The sequence below is a fragment of the Mytilus edulis genome, chromosome 12 (genome assembly GCF_963676685.1).
Source record: "Mytilus edulis chromosome 12, xbMytEdul2.2, whole genome shotgun sequence".
Classification (NCBI taxonomy): domain Eukaryota; kingdom Metazoa; phylum Mollusca; class Bivalvia; order Mytilida; family Mytilidae; genus Mytilus; species Mytilus edulis.
In genome coordinates, this window is record NC_092355.1 from 78,838,501 (window position 1) to 78,857,312 (window position 18,812).

Consider the following 18,812-nt stretch of genomic DNA (forward strand, 5'->3'; position numbering starts at 1 on the left):
CCGTTGGTCCGTCTGTCCGTCTGTCCTGCTTCAAGTTAAAGTTTTTGATGAACTTGAAGTCCAATCAACTTGAAACTTAGTACACATGTTCCTTTTGATATGATCTTTCTAATTTTAATGCCAAATTAGAGATTACTCCCAGTTCACGGTCCACTGAACATAGAACATTATAATGCGGAATGGGCATCCGTGTACTTAGGACACATTCTTGTTGTTTATGCTGTGCAACTTCTTTCTGTTACCCAATAGTTTGAAATTATTCAAATTCATTGTATAAAGAAAATGTTCATGAAAGTTCATGTGATGAATAACAATGATACATGTATCCCTAGACTAAAGAATAATGATATAAACAATTACAGTTTGTCCAACAGCCTTCACAAATGAGCAAAACCCATACCATATAATCATCTATAAAAAGCCTTGGTATGATAAAATGTGAAACATTTCAAAAGAAAAAATCAACAGCCTACTACAACAATGAAGGAAAAACAAATATGGTACATATCTTCTAACTACAGCCACTACGTTATAGGTCCTGGTTGTGGACAGGCACATACAGAATATAAAAAAATGATTGAATTTAATGTGACTGGTCTAGTTGATTATTGATAATGTTTTAAGAAACTGTTACTTGATATTTTTTATGTGTTTCTTAAATGCCCACCTTTTTATAAAACCCAAATCTTGAAACGATCTCAAAATAAGGAGTTGTGGTATGATTAACAATGAAGCAATTAATCCTAGACCATAGGACAAAGATATAAACAATTACAGGTCGTTCAACAGCCTTCAACAATGAGCAAAATCCATACCATATAATAATTAGGAGATGTGGTATGATTAACAATGATACAATTAATCCTAGACCATAGGACAAAGATATAAACAATTACAGGTCGTTCAACAGCCATCAACAATGATCAAAACCCATACCATATAATAATTAGGAGATGTGGTATGATTAACAATGATACAATTATTCCTAGACCAAAGGACAAAGATATAAACAATTACAGGTCGTCCAACAGCCTTCAACAATGAGAAAAACCCATACCATATGATAATTAGGAGATGTGGTATGAGTAACAATGATACAATTATTCCTAGACCATAGGACAAAGATAGAAACAATTACAGGTCGTCTAATAGCCTTCAACAATGAGCAAAACCCATACTATATAATAAGTAGGAGATGTGGTATGAGTAACAATGATACAATTATTCCTAGACCATAGGGGAAAGATATAAACAATTACAGGTCGTTCAACAGCCTTCAACAATGAGAAAAACCCATACCATATGATAATTAGGAGATGTGGTATGATTAACAATGATACAATTATTCCTAGACCATAGAACACAGATATAAACAATTACAGGTCGTTCAACAGCCTTCAACAATGAGCAAAATCCATACCATATAATAATTAGGAGATGTGGTATGATTAACAATGATACAATTAATCCTAGACCATAGGACAAAGATATAAACAATTACAGGTCGTTCAACAGCCATCAACAATGATCAAAACCCATACCATATAATAATTAGGAGATGTGGTATGATTAACAATGATACAATTATTCCTAGACCAAAGGACAAAGATATAAACAATTACAGGTCGTCCAACAGCCTTTAACAATGAGAAAAACCCATACCATATGATAATTAGGAGATGTGGTATGATTAACAATGATACAATTAATCCTAGACCATAGGACAAAGATATAAACAATTACAGGTCGTCTAATAGCCTTCAACAATGAGCAAAACCCATACCATATAATCATCTATAAAAAGCCTTGGTACGATAAAATGTGAAACATTTCAAAAGAAAAACAAACAGCCTACTACAACAATGAAGGAAACACAAATATGGTACACAGCTTCTAACTACAGCCACTACGTTATAGGTCCTGGCTGTGGAAAGAGTCACACCCTGTATGTAGAATACACAGCTTCTAACTACATTCACTACTTTATTGGTCCTGTCTTTCAACAGGCACATACAGAATAAAAAAAAATGATTGAATTTAATGTGACTGTTCTAGTTGATTATTGATAATGTTTTGAGAAGCTGCAATATGATATTTAAGGTCAAGTAACAGTAAAAGAACGCCGTCTAGCAGATTCCGCGAAATATTGGGACGTTTTGTACGAATTACGTTCCTTTGACCAGATTTTGCAATGTAAAAATTGCACCCGGCGACTTTTCGATGGGACAACGTCAACGGTTTTGACGGAAAGAATGTAACTTCTATGAGAATGAACTTGTTTTTCTAAAATTAAAAATTAAAAATGAATATGAAAACAGTCCTGAAGACGATCTTCAAAATGAAAATCAGGACGTAGGGTGGTAGAGTTTGTATATCTGCCGACCAGCTAAACATGATAAAACAAGCGTGAAAACTGTTGCTCACTACTATTTCTACATAATTGTGATGAGAAAAAAACAGTGTGGTCTTTGAAGTATTCTATATGTTGTATGTCAAAACTGTCCTTTCAAAAAACCTATATTCACTGGGAAAAGACATCGTCTAGCAGAAAATAAGCAGAAGGGGTGCAAGTTTGGGACATTAATACTAAAGATTCAAAAACTTAGTATTGTACGGTAAGACTATTTCTCCCATATTTTGAAAATTATCACACCAGTCGGAACAAGTCAAAATATTTTCAAATTAGAGAAAAGGAAATGAACCACATAAACTAATTCGCCGCTGCTGTCAGTCAGTCATAGTGTATTCATACACAGTTTTTAGACTATAACAAATTAAAAATAAACAAAAATGATGTTTCACGATCATTAATCCATCGCTACATTTTGTATTCTAACGTTGTTTTTTTTTGGTTTTTTTTGTAATGGTGTTTTCTTTCACGTCCGCAATTTCGATGTTAAAAATAGAACACAAATCTTAAAATAGATACATGTATAAATAGTATATGGTTTGAAGATTTATACATGGCTTAGTATCCTAATAGTATTGATTCGTATGGTTGTCTTCTGAAAGGAATTGTTATATATATATATATTATATATGGGTAAAAATTAACCGCGAATAAAAAAAAATGTACCCTAGCTGAAAGTAGCATCTCAAAAATACTATAGAACTGTTGTCAATTCCGAAACGGAGGTGTTATTAAGGATGATGAGAGATGGTTCTACAATAATGAGAGTTTAGAGACGGTCAATGACTTTTGTTACTTAGGATTTAATTTAAAATTCAACGGAAAATTTCTATTTACACAGAAGAAGTTGGCAGAACAAGGTCGAAAATCAATGTTTGCCATGTTATCTACGTTAAGAAATTATCATCTAAATACTCAAACTATCCTGTCTCTATTTGATGTGTACGTAGGTAGTGTAATTTCTTATGCATGCGAAGTATGGGGATTTTATAAAGGTGATGATGTCGAAAAAGTCCATTTGCATTTTTGCAAAAGACAACTTGGTGTTAAACAGTCTACAAATTCTGCAATGATATACATGGAACTAGGAAGATTTCCAATGATCGTTAAAAGGAAAATACAAATTTTTAAATATTGGTTCAAAATTATGTCAACAAATAACTGTATTTTAAGCTCCGTATACAAGGAAATGTGTATCGATATTGACAGAAAACGATCAAAGTCTGTAAATTGGGCAAAGTTAATCAGAGATGAAGTTAACAACATTGGACTTGGAGATATGTGGATTAAACAATCAGACCTCGTATTTGAGATTGACTTCCCTCTTATTAAACAACGACTTTTAGATATTAAAAAACAGGAAATGTATTCGTTACTTGATAACAGTAGCAAGTGCCGTATCTATAAATACATTATCAACAGTTTTGATTTACAGTTTTATTTGACAAAATATATTCCTATTGTGTACCGAAGAGCTCTTTCAAAAATAAGACTTTCTTCTCATTCTTTAGCAGTGGAAACTGGACGCTACCAAAACATTGAGCTGTCACGTCGTATTTGTTCAATTTGCCGTCAGTGTATTGAAGACGAATTCCATTTCATCTTAGTGTGTCCGAAATATAAGGAACTTAGAGTAAAATTTATAAAGAAATACTACTGGTCTAGACCAAGTGTGTTTAAATTTATTGAACTTTTAAGTTTAAAGAATATCAAACAGTTAACCAATTTAGGAAAATACATTTTTAATGCATTTAAAATCAGAGACAATATTACATGAACATTCTCTGTCTGTTTACTTGTTTACTATGAAAATTTGTATTTACACCGATGAACTGTAAAGTTCAAGGTAATAAAGAATTTGAATTCTATTTCACTCATAAAACTTGAAGGTTGAGAACGAGATTATATCGATCACCTCTATATCATAGTACTACTATATATACCGACTGAAAAATATGCACAGTGTCACAGACTTTCAGTACCTAAAGTTCAATGTAAATCCCGAAATCTCGGACTTTAAAACATGAAATCCCGAGGTTCCGAATTTATAGTAATTTCAATCCCGCCATCCCGAAATTCGAAAAAAGAATAGCCGGATCCAGAAAGCCCGTGCTTAAAAACACCCGATCCCGGAGTCCCGTTTAAGGTCCCGTTTAAGGTCCCCCCCCCCCCTCATTGTGTAGATTGACTAAATAACAAAACACAATATTACCAGTCATGTCTCAGCCTGTGGGCGATTGTTTTTTTCTTGTTTTTTTTTCGGTTTTGGGGGGGGGGGATATTTTTGTAGGCATATTAAACATAAATATGTACATCTGTTTTTAGGTCATATCTCAACTTCCGTATATTTGTTTTTACACGATGTATTTTCTGGAAAATACACTGTACTACAAAGACCGTGCAATGTCTTGAGAGAAAGCGAAATTCAGAGAGAGAAGCACGTTAATTTATGGTCACATATAATTAGATCTCAAAGAGAGTTGCAGAATAAATGTCAAAAATTGAACAAAAAAGTTTGCAAAATTATAAAGAATAACAACGGAAAATAAAATAATTATTAAAAGATAAAGAACATTTAGGTACACACTTCATATGGACCCTTAAAAATCGTTGGATTATCTCGGTGTTACTGTTCAGTAATGAATAAAAAATCACTGGTCAGTTTAAAGGTTGTTGTAAGTGATGCAATATATTCTTATTTTCCTGTTCCCCTTTTGTAACTTCCAGTTTTATTATAGTTTACATCCATCAAAGCCTTAGTTTAATTTAGTTTCCTGTCATTACTACCCCCCCCCCCCCTTTATTTGTCGCATGTTGCGTATCATGTACTGATTCTATATATACTTAGTGCATACATATGTACACTTATGAAACAATAACCATTAAGTAAACTTTTTAAAACGTTTTTGTAGACTTGTATACAATAAATTTGATACAGAACAAAAAAGATAATAACAAAGATGACAGTTTGTCTGCGTGTTTTACTTGTTAACTTGAAGATGTATTAATAACCACACGACACTCTTTCAAGAATTTGTAGAATCATTGATATAATGTTTGTTTATATATGCGATATTAAGCAGCAGTATATGGACAGAACACGTTCTGTACTGATATAGTACCAAAACACAAGCTATTACATGTTCCGCTGCTAAAAAATCCGTTTTTTTTTTTCAAAAGTGGCCAAATCATTATAGGAACGGATAAAAAGTGTAAACAGATGACTTACAAGACAGTCTAAGAGATTTATGAATTCGTTACCCAAAAATGACAAAGTTCAACTGTCTCTCATTAGAGCAAATATTAAAAAGACCAAACATTGACCACATGCAAACATACAGCAAAGTACGTTCCATGATTCAAACTGTAGATGTTTTGCGGAATAACTATAAACTATAAAGGGGGCGGACGGACGGAAGGACGGGCGGTCAGACGGAATGACGGACGGACAGACGTACAGGGGTAGTTGAAGGGGGCATAAAAATATAGCTTCAATTACATCTTTTATTGCGTCAACTTGTTGACAGTAACCCTGATGATTTCTATTTTTAAGTTTTTACCATTTTTGCGTTCATGTACTTACAACGTCACGGTATTTTTGTCTGAATTAGTAATTGTACATTAATAATGAACATACATATACCACACTTTTTACAACGTATAATTTCTTTTTAACATGTTCCATAAAAGAGGGGTTTACGGAATACAGAATAATGGGCAAAATTGCAGAATAAAATGCAAAAAAGAAAAAGTATATAATGGGGTGCTAAAATATAAAGAATAAAGAATATTGGTAATACTAAATAAAAATTTATGATAATTATCCAGACTCTTATGATAAAAAGAATCTATCAATACGAAACACATAATCATCGTGCATAATCAACACGAAGAACGTTGCCTGGAAATTATAAGCATGATAACTTGACGTTATGTAATAAAAATTACGACGTCACGAATTTTGATGGTTTTTTTTGCCAAAATGTTGTGTTTGCGTCGCTTCTACAGGGAAAACGAAGTCGGTGACCATATTTTTTTTTAATATCATCTAATTCGTAAGACAAAGAAGAAAAAAGTATTGATTTAAAAAAAAATTCTATGGAGCGGTTCTCGTGATTTATACCAGAAACTGAAAATTGTAAGAGGAAAATATAGATTTACCCTATATATTCAATGTAATTTAGTACCCTCTGGGACCATTTTAAAAATGGATTTTTCTTGAAAACGAAGTCGGTGACATATACTTTTTTTTACATTTTCTGATGTATATTTTCAATATCTAATAGATATCTAAATTTAAAAAAAATCTATGGACTAGTTTATTTACTGATCCTTGACCTTAATATTGTTCTTCATGTGCGTCTTAATGCTGGTAAATAAAACTTTTGAAATTTTTAGATCTGGAAAAGTGCAATAGATGTTCTGGTGTTCGATGGAAAAAGTCACACCCTGTTTGTAGAATACATTTGTACCTCATTTAGGTATGTGATTAGATTTTTAACCAGATTTTTGTGACAAAAATGTTGGTTATTGATTTGGGGATGTACGGCGGGCGGGCGGTATGTTGGGCGGGCGGGCGGCAATCAAATGTTGTCCGTGCATTAACTCATGAACGGTTCAACCAAAGCTTTTAAAATTTTAATATGTTGTTACTGACAACTAAATGAAGGTCAAGTTCAATAATGGCGATTTTGACTTTTACCATTCAGGAGTTATGGTTATTGAAAAATGGAGTTTCCAGTCGTGTCCGTGCATTTACGCATGAACTGTTCTACCTAAGCTTCCCAAATTTTAATATGTTGTTACTGATGACAAAATGGAGGTCAAGTTCAATAATGACGATTTTGACTTTTACCGTTCAGGAGTTATGGTTCTTGAAAGATTGAAAAATGGTGTTTCCAGTCGTGTCCGTGCATTTACGCATGAACTGTTTTACCAAAGCTTCCCAAATTTTAATATGTTTTTACTGATGACAAAATAGAGGTCAAGTTCAATAATGACGATTTTGACTTTTACCGTTCAGGAGTTATGGTTCTTGAAAGATTGAAAAATGGTGTTTCCAGTCGTGTCCGTGCATTTTCTCATGAACCATTCAACCAAAGCTTTTGAAATTTTTATATGTTGTTACTGATGGCAAATTAGAGGTCAAGTTAAATAATGACGATTTTGACTTTTACCGTTCAGGAGTTATGGTTCTTGAAAGATTGTGAAATGGCGTTTCCATTCACGTTGTTGCATTTACTCATGAACCATTTAATCTAAGCTTTTCAAATTTTAAGATGTTGATACTGATGACAAAATGGAGGTCAAATTTGATATTACGATTTTCACTTTCACCATTCATCAGTAATGGTTCTTGTGATATTGCCAGGACACAAATAAATATTAATAAATCCGGTTTGCTGTCGTTGTGACAGCCTCTTGTTAAGGTTTTGAGTTCAGTTCATTAACTTCGAACAGTGCAGAAAAGTTGAGATAAATGACTGTTTCAATGCTATAATGTATTATTTGAATGAAATAAGAAGATAAAAATATTAGGTCAGTATTTTACCACTCATAGTGATCATGTTTCAATTGGCAATAACACAAATACCTCAATTAAAACTCAACAGTATATATTGACTATAATTCTTCTTTTCTATTTTTAGGCTATAATGGAAAGTTGGAATTACGTAAGATTTACTTAATAGTCTCCTTGTCATTTGTAGTTTTGTTCCTCATTAGGCCAAATAAAAATATATGTGTGGTTCCAGTAACCCTACCGTTCCTACTTTTTCGGCTTAAAAATAGCCTACCCTAAAGATTTTATTGTCATTTTTCATTAAGCACTGTTAAAGTCAGTATGTTGCTCCCATACTCAATGTAAAAAAAAACATAAAATAAAAAAAAATCCCTGCCTACCTACCCTAACTTATTTTCAGATGTAACTGGAACCACACATACTTTTTTATTTGGCCGTAGTGTACAATTAGATACAAGTATGTGATAACTTGAGATAAAAACTAGTAGAATTCTAAGTGAACTACCAAACTACTTATTCCAAAAACAAACAAAAAAATACAAAACTGGGACAAAGCAAGGTGCACTCAAAAACATTTCTACTCATTACACTGGTGACACAAACAGCATTAGAATCAGTATTCAGTAACTGAACAAAACAAACAAAAATGCAGTTTAAGAAATTAAGGGAATATTTTTCAAGTATGAATGTACATGATGTAGGAGGGGATGGACAGCTATTGAGGGAGGTGGGAGGGGGGGGGAAGATTTTTAAAGGATGGTGGGAGATAGTGTATTATTTATGTAGTACCTTCAGAATCCTTGTTTATTTGTAACTCTAAGTAGGTCTGTAGAGTTATTTGAAAAAAATATTGGGACAATTTTTCTACATAAAAAAAAATAAAATACAGAAGTTATCTCCCCTTGCCATTATTAAGTTCATATGAGTTGAATAAGACCAATCTATTTTATGGTATAAAGAGCTGACTGATGCAACACAGTTTTTGTCTTGTTAGGTTACATTCTCATTGCTTTATTATATCCCACATCTACATTTATTCAGTCTACATACATTTATATATGTATCTCTTTAAGTAAGTTAATAGAGAGATTTCTACTAGCTGATATGAAAAGGATGAGAAAGTACCTAGGGGCAAAGTGAATGAAACACAACTACATGTCTTTAAAAGGCAATTAAAGGACTTAGTGAATGAAAAACACAACTACATGTCTTAAAAAGGACAAAAGTAGGGGCAACTAAAGGACTAAGTATATTACATGTCTTTAAAAGGACAAAGGTCAAAGTCCAGAAAATACTACAAGAAAGAAAAATCAAGGATATGCCAAATCTAGTCCATGATTCTATAAAAAAATAATTTTTTGAAGGTTAACAATTTTTGTCGAGCCTGTGACTTAAGTCGCAGAAAGCTCGACATAGGGATAGTGTTCGACGGCGGATAACGTCTTAAAAGCTTCATATTTTAGAAGGTTGAAGACCTGGATGCTTCATACTTTGTATATAGATGCCTCATGTTATGAAGTTTCTGTCAGTCACATGTCAAATGTCCTTCACCTCATTTCCATGGTTCAATGACTACTTGAAAAAATATTTTTTGTAATGTTAAATTCTCTCTTATTATAAGTAATAGGATTACTATATTTGGTATGTGTGTACCTTGCAAGGTCTTGATGCCTGTTAGACGGTTTTCAGTTGACCTCGACCTCATTTCGTGAATCAGTTAACAAGGTTAAGTTTTGGTGGTCAGGTCCATATTTCAGATACTATAAGCAATAGATCTAGTATATTCAGTGTATGGAAGGACTGTAAAGTGTATATGTCCAACTGGCAGGTGTCATCTGACCTTGAACTCATTTTCATGGTTCAGTGGTTACAGTAAGGTTTTTGTGTTTTGGTCTGTTTTTCTTATTTTGTATGTAATAGGTCTACAATATTTGGTGTATGGAATGATTGTAAGGTGTACATGTCTAGCTGGCAGGTGTCATCTGACCGTGACCTCATTTTCATGGTTCACTGGTCAAAGTTCAGTTTTTGAGTTTTGGTCTTTTTATTTAATACTTTATGCAATATGTCAAGTATATTTGTTGTATGGAAATATTTTATGATGTACTGTGAAACCTGGGTAAACTGAACTCTGAATTTCAGTTTAAACCGAACAATTTTCAAACTCCCACAAAATTTCCCTATCAACTAACGTTAATCTAACCTGAAAAAACCGAAACCCTGTCAACACCTAATTCCGAACGCTTTTTGAAGGCTCGTTAGTAAATAGGTATTTAAAAATTACCTGTCAAAATCGATCGATAGCAATCAAAACAAAAAAGTATATTTAATTATTTGCATGATTTAATTAAACAAACACAGGATGACAGAGTATCCTCGAGGGTATTTGAGGTTTAATGAACTGGTGAGTTGTTATTACAAACTAATTAGCATGTTTGTGTCTATGTATTCAGAGATCAATTTTTTTTTATTTTGTAAAGAAACGTTAAACTAGTCCGCTGCCCCTGTCGCCGAAAAGTACAAGAATTGAACTTTCCCTTGGAACAATTAAACGTTTTGCTACTGAATGGCAGTAACAAATTTGTGACCGTACATATTTGATTAACGTGCATTTAATTAAATAATAGTTTAAGCGCTTCACTGGATTAAGAAGTCGTGCAACACAACAAGGCCAATGTCTTTCGAATTATATTTACGGGATGCCCGATTCCCTTTAGAGCCCCAATATATATATTTCAGATGCTCCTCCAGACTTCCGTTGGCTATTTATCAACGATAAAGTCCGAGAATAAACTGGATCCCTGCTGTTGTTTCGCTTTTATCTTGTGGCAAAGTATCAATCAGCGGGTGGCCAGTTTAGTCCGAGAACTCGTGTGTACAGATAATTGAAAATGACGATCTCGATTCAACTACGGAATCGTCATTTGGCAGTGACTGAGAATCTGAATTGGTCAGTAAATTAACGGATTAGATAAAAATTATACAAAGGAAAATCGCAAAACGCTAAAAGTTGGAAATCATTGAACGATTAATACATTTACACAACAAGGAGCGTGATTGACAGACTGGCGTAAATTTTTACATTTACATCTAAATCATCATGAAAATAAATTGCTGTCTGCTGTGTTACCTAACGTCCCTTGTCAGTAAGTGCTAAAATTATTTTGGTGCCGACTTCCGTTTACCTCTTCAATCCGAACACCTGTGAAAACCGAATAAAACTCAAAGTCCCGTGGGTGTTCGGTTTGGACAGGTTTCACTGTATATGTCAATCGCACAGGTTTTATTTGACCTTGACCTCATTTTCACGGTTCATTGCTCAGTAAGGACATTCTTTTCAATATATTTTTATTATGGTTTACTTACAGAAACTTACTACAGCTGCTGGGAATAGAGATATAGAAGCTTTAAAATTATGTCTACAGAATGGTGCAGACATTGATTATCAAGATTAAATGTAATTTCTATGTTATACTTACAGAAACTTACTATAGCTGCTGCGATGCGAGATATAGAAGCCTTAAAATTATGTCTACAGAATGGTGCAGACATTGATTATCGAGATGTAAGTAAAATAGTCACATTCAAAACTACCTTATTTTAACAATTCATAGAAAAATCATTTGAAGATACAGCCTTTTATGGTACATGAACAAAAAAGACACAAAACTACATGTTACTTAAAATTAAAGCACAGTGAAACAGTGAAAACTACAAGTTACTTCAAAATGTTGAATATTGTACATAAACACAAAGTAACAATTTACTTTAGAACTATAAGAACAGAAGTATAAAAAATATAAAAACAAGTTGCTTCAGAACATAAGAGATTGTACATAAGCAGTATAAAACACACAACTACAAGTTACTTCAGAACATAACAAATTGTACACCAGCAGTAAAAAACACACAACTACAAGTTACTTCAGAACAGAACAAATTGTACACAAGCAGTATAAAACACACAACTACAAGTTGCTTCAGAACAGAACAAATTGTACACAAGCAGTATAAAACACACAACTACAAGTTGCTTCAGAACAGAACAAATTGTACACAAGCAGTATAAAACACAACTACAAGTTACTTCAGAACAGAACAAATTGTACACAAGCAGTATAAAACACAACTACAAGTTACTTCAGAACAGAACAAATTTTAAATAAGAAACATAAAACACACAACTACAAATTACTTCAGAACATAACAAATTGTACACCAGCAGTATAAAACACACAACTACAAGTTACTTCAGAACAGAACAAATTGTACATATTAAGAAACATAAAACACACAACTACAAATTACTTCAGAACATAACAAATTGTACACCAGCAGTATAAAACACACAACTACAAGTTACTTCAGAACAGAACAAATTGAACATAAGCAGTATAAAACACACAACTGCAAGTTACTTCATACCATAACAGATTGTTCATAAGCAGTATAAAACACACAACCACAAGTTACTTCAGAACGTACAAATTGTACATAAGCAGTAAAAAAACACACAACAACAAGTTCAGAACAGAACACATTGTACATAAGAAATATAAAACACACAACAACAAATTACTTTAGAACATAACAGGTTGCACACCTGCAGTATAAAACACAACTGCAAGTTACTTCAGAACATAACAGATTTTACACTAGCAGTATAAAACACACAACTACAAGTTACTTCAGAACAGAACAAATTGTACATATTAAGAAATATAAAGCACACAACAACAAATTACTTCAGAACATAACAGATTGTACATAAGCAGGATAAAATACACAACTACAAGTTACTTCAGAACATAACAAATTGTACACAAGCAGTATAAAGCACACAACAACAAATTACTTCAGAACATAACAGATTGTACACCAGCAGTATAAAGCACACAACAACAAATTACTTCAGAACATAACAGATTGTACACCAGCAGTATAAAACACACAACTACAAGTTACTTCAGAACAGAACACATTGAACATAAGAAATATAAAACACACAACAACAAATTACTTCAGAACATCACAAATTGTACACCAGCAGTAAAAATATACAACTGCAAGTTACTTCAGAACAGAACAAATTGTACAAAAGAAATATAAAACACAACAACAAATTACTTCAGAACATAACAAATTGTACACCAGCAGTAAAAACATACAACTGCAAGTTACTTCAGAACAGAACAAATTGTACATAAGAAATATAAAACACACAACTACAAGTTACTTCAGAACAGAACAAATTGTACATAAGAAATATAAAACACACAACAACAAATTACTTCAGAACATAACAGGTTGCACACCTGCAGTATAAAACACAACTGCAAGTTACTTCAGAACATAACAGATTGTACACCAGCAGTATAAAACACACAACTTCAAGTTACTTCAGAACAGAACAAATTGTACATATTAAGAAATATAAAGCACACAACAACAAATTACTTCAGAACATAACAAATTGTACATAAGCAGTAAAAAAACACACAACTACAAGTTACCTCAGAACATAACAGATTGTACATAAGAAATATAAAACACACAACAACAAATTACTTCAGAACATAACAGGTTGCACACCTGCAGTATAAAACACAACTGCAAGTTACTTCAGAACATAACAGATTGTACACCAGCAGTATAAAACACATAACTACAAGTTACATCAGAACATAACAAATTGTACATAAGCAGTATGAAGCACAACAACAAATTACTTCAGAACATAACAAATTGTACATAAGCAGTATAAAGCACAAAACTACAAATTACTTCAGAAAATAACAGAGTGTACACCAGCAGTATAAAACACTCAACTACAAATTACTTCAGAAAATAACAGAGTGTACACCAGCAGTATAAAACACTCAACTACAAGTTACTTCAGAACATAACAGATTGTACACCAGCAGTATAAAACACACAACTTCAAGTTACTTCAGAACAGAACAAATTGTACATATTGAGAAATATAAAGCACACAACAACAAGTTACATCAGAACATAACAAATTGTACATAAGCAGTATGAAGCACAACAACAAATTACTTCAGAACATAACAAATTGTACATAAGCAGTATAAAACACACAACTACAAGTTACTTCATACCATAACAAATTGTACATCAGCAGTATAAAACACACAACTGCAAGTTACTTCATACCATAACAGATTGTTCATAAGCAGTATAAAACACACAACCACAAGTTACTTCAGAACGTACAAATTGTACATAAGCAGTAAAAAAACACACAACAACAAGTTACTTCAGAACAGAACACATTGTACATAAGAAATATAAAACACACAACAACAAATTACTTTAGAACATAACAGGTTGCACACCTGCAGTATAAAACACAACTGCAAGTTACTTCAGAACATAACAGATTTTACACTAGCAGTATAAAACACACAACTACAAGTTACTTCAGAACAGAACAAATTGTACATATTAAGAAATATAAAGCACACAACAACAAATTACTTCAGAACATAACAGATTGTACACCAGCAGTATAAAACACACAACTACAAGTTACTTCAGAACAGAACACATTGAACATAAGAAATATAAAACACACAACAACAAATTACTTCAGAACATAACAGATTGTACACCAGCAGTATAAAACACACAACAACAAGTTACTTCAGAACAGAACAAATTGTACATAAGAAATATAAAACACACAACAACAAATTACTTCAGATCATAACAGATTGTTCATAAGCAGTATGAAGCACATAATTACAAGTTACTTCAGAACATAACAGATTGTACATCAGCAGTATAAAATCGGAACATAACAGATTGTACACAATCAGCAGTATAAAACACACAGCTGCAAGCTACTTGAGAACATAACAGATTGTATATATTAGCTGTATAAAACACACAACTGCAAGTTACTTCAGAACATAACAGATTGTACATCAGCAGTATAAAACATAAAACTACATGTTACTTTAGAACATAACAGATTATACATTAGCAGAATAAAACACATAACTACATGTTACTTCAGAACAGAACAAATTTTAAATAAGAAACATAAAACACACAACTACAAATTACTTCAGAACATAACAAATTGTACACCAGCAGTATAAAACACACAACTACAAGTTACTTCATAACATAACAGATTGTACATAAGCAGTATAAAACATGCAACAACAATTTACTTCAGAACATAACAGATTGTACATAAGCAGTATAAAACACACAACTTCAAGTTACTTCAGAACAGAACAAATTGTACATATTAAGAAATATAAAGCACACAACAACAAATTACTTCAGAACATAACAGATTGTACACCAGCAGTATAAAACACACAACTACAAGTTACTTCATAACATAACAGATTGTACACTAGCAGTATAAAACACACAACTACAAATTACTTCAGAACATAACAAATTGTACACCAGCAGTATAGAACACATAACTACAAGTTACTTCAGAACAGAACAAATTGTACATAAGAAATATAAAACACACAACAACAAATTACTTCAGAACATAACAGATTGTACATCAGCAGTATAAAATCGGAACATAACAGATTGTACACAATCAGCAGTATAAAACACACAGCTACAAGCTACTTCAAAACAGAACAAATTGTACATTAGCAGAATAAAACACATAACTACATGTTACTTCAGAACATAACAGATTGTACACAAGCAGTATAAAACACACAACTACAAGTTACTTCAGAACATAACAGATTGTACATCAGCAGTATAAAATATACAACTGCAAGTTACTTCAGAACATAACAGATTGTACATAAGCAGTATAAAATATACAACTACAAGTTACTTCATAACATAACAGATTGTACATAAGCAGTATAAAATATACAACTACAAGTTACTTCATAACATAACAGATTGTACATAAGCAGTATAAAACACACAACTACAAGTTACTTCAGAACATAACAGATTGTACATCAGCAGTATAAAATCGGAACATAACAGATTGTACACAATCAGCAGTATAAAACACACAGCTGCAAGCTACTTGAGAACATAACAGATTGTATATATTAGCTGTATAAAACACACAACTGCAAGTTACTTCAGAACATAACAGATTGTACATCAGCAGTATAAAACATAAAACTACATGTTACTTTAGAACATAACAGATTATACATTAGCAGAATAAAACACATAACTACATGTTACTTCAGAACAGAACAAATTTTAAATAAGAAACATAAAACACACAACTACAAATTACTTCAGAACATAACAAATTGTACACCAGCAGTATAAAACACACAACTACAAGTTACTTCAGAACATAACAGATTGTACATAAGCAGTATAAAACACACAACTTCAAGTTACTTCAGAACAGAACAAATTGTACATATTAAGAAATATAAAGCACACAACAACAAATTACTTCAGAACATAACAGATTGTACACCAGCAGTATAAAAACACACAACTACAAGTTACTTCAGAACATAACAGATTGTACATAAGCAGTATAAAACACACAACTTCAAGTTACTTCAGAACAGAACAAATTGTACATATTAAGAAATATAAAGCACACAACAACAAATTACTTCAGAACATAACAGATTGTACACCAGCAGTATAAAACACACAACTACAAGTTACTTTAGAAAATAACAAATTGTACATAAGCAGTATAAAACACACAACTACAAGTTACTTCATAACATAACAGATTGTACACTAGCAGTATAAAACACACAACTACAAATTACTTCAGAACATAACAAATTGTACACCAGCAGTATAGAACACATAACTACAAGTTACTTCAGAACAGAACAAATTGTACATAAGAAATATAAAACACACAACAACAAATTACTTCAGAACATAACAGATTGTACATCAGCAGTATAAAATCGGAACATAACAGATTGTACACAATCAGCAGTATAAAACACACAGCTACAAGCTACTTGAGAACATAACAGATTGTATATATTAGCTGTATAAAACAAACAACTGCAAGTTACTTCAGAACATAACAGATTGTACATCAGCAGTATAAAATATACAACTGCAAGTTACTTCAGAACATAACAGATTGTACACAAGCAGTATAAACATACAAATACAAGTTACCTCAGAACATAACAGATTGTACATAAGCAGTATAAAATATACAACTACAAGTTACTTCATAACATAACAGATTGTACATAAGCAGTATAAAACACATAACTACATGTTACTTCATAACATAACAGATTGTACACAAGCAGTATAAAATATACAACTTCAAGTTACTTCAGAACATAACAGATTGTACATTAGCAGAATAAAACACATAACTACAAGGTACCTCAGAACATAATATAATAATATATCTGTATGGAAACTGATATTAATATCATTATACTGAATTCGATAAATGTAACAGTTTTAATAAGAGAGAAAAATACATAAAGGTATTTTTTTTCTCTCATTAATTGTTTTTGTTTGTTTTGAATTATAGTTGATAAAGTTCTTACTTTGAATATTTACAAGAACATTTTTTACACCAAGGTTTTACAGCGTGTAAAACAAATATCACACATGTATGTTATTGCTTCACTTTGACCACTTTCCTTAATATATACAAAATTATGTTGTTAATTAGACAGGTTGAATGGACAAAAAATATTTGTAAAAATCATATAAAGTGGGGTCTCATTTTGTTTGTCTCCTTGTACTAAATCAGGAAATGTAACTATTTTTCATATTTCTTTGAAAAAAGTTACTTTTTAAAAAATTGATCATTATTCTCAATCATGTTAATCAGACAGATTTAATCATTATATTAACAAATACTTGTTAGAATTATATAAAGTGAGATGTCATTTTACTCAGAGAATTGTAATGAATCCATTGATATAAATATTTTGTTCATTTCTTAAAAAAACCAACAAAAAAAAATTAACACGACAGTTCTGATGGAAGTTTTGACATCTCACAAAAAAAAAAACAGTTGTTTATTTGTTGTTTATGATCAATATAAATACAAGTGTGACTGGTCATTTTATTCAGTTTTGACCACTGATTCATGTGATATATATTTAGTTTATATTTATTACCCACCATTGTCCAGTTTATCAGACAAGTTTTGATGTCAGTTGTATTATTCCAGGATAGAGGATTGACAGCATTAATGTGGGCTGCCATATGGGGACACCTGGAGATCTGTAGACTCCTCATTGATAGAGGATGTAAGATCAACATCATATCAGTATGTTATCTACTTAGTCTGATCACATTACTATTAATCTACACTAAATCATGTTGTTAATCAGACAGTTTTAATAAACAAATATTTGTAATAATTATATAAAGTGGGGTCTCATTTTACTTGTTTTGTTCTACTGAATCCATTGATATAATTATTTTACACATTTCTTGAAAAAAATATTTTTTTAAGATATCAGGTTTTTTGGAAGTTTTGACATTTCACAACAAAACATGTTTATTTATTGTTTATATACAATATAAATACAAGTGTGACTGGTCATTTTATTCAGTTTTGACCACTGATTCATGTGATATATATTTTGTTTATATTTATTACACAACATTGTCCAGTTTATCAGACAAGTTTTGATGTCAGTTGTATTATTCCAGGAAGGACAGACAGCATTAATGAAGGCTGCCATGTGGGGACACCTGGAGATCTGTAGACTCCTCATTGATAGAGGATGTAAGATCGACATCACAAATGTATGTTATCTACTTAGTCTGATCACATTACTATTAATCTACACTAAATCATGTTGTTAATTAGACAGGTTTAATGAACAAATATTTGTAATAATTATATAAAGTGGGGTCTCATTTTACTCGTAT

At 31.9% G+C, this 18,812-nt stretch overlaps 1 protein-coding gene across 1 annotated transcript in view; it reads left to right on the forward strand.

Moving 5' to 3' along the window:
* LOC139497232 (caspase-3-like) overlaps window positions 1-18,812 on the forward strand; it is a 303,768-nt gene that overhangs the window by 242,010 nt on the left and 42,946 nt on the right. Inside the window, exons 4-7 of the mRNA XM_071285363.1 lie at window positions 6,809-6,891; window positions 8,059-8,082; window positions 11,413-11,500; window positions 18,591-18,686. Coding sequence (XP_071141464.1) covers window positions 18,609-18,686 — 78 coding nt within the window. The 5' untranslated portion in view covers window positions 6,809-6,891; window positions 8,059-8,082; window positions 11,413-11,500; window positions 18,591-18,608. The remainder of the gene's footprint in view (window positions 1-6,808; window positions 6,892-8,058; window positions 8,083-11,412; window positions 11,501-18,590; window positions 18,687-18,812) is intronic.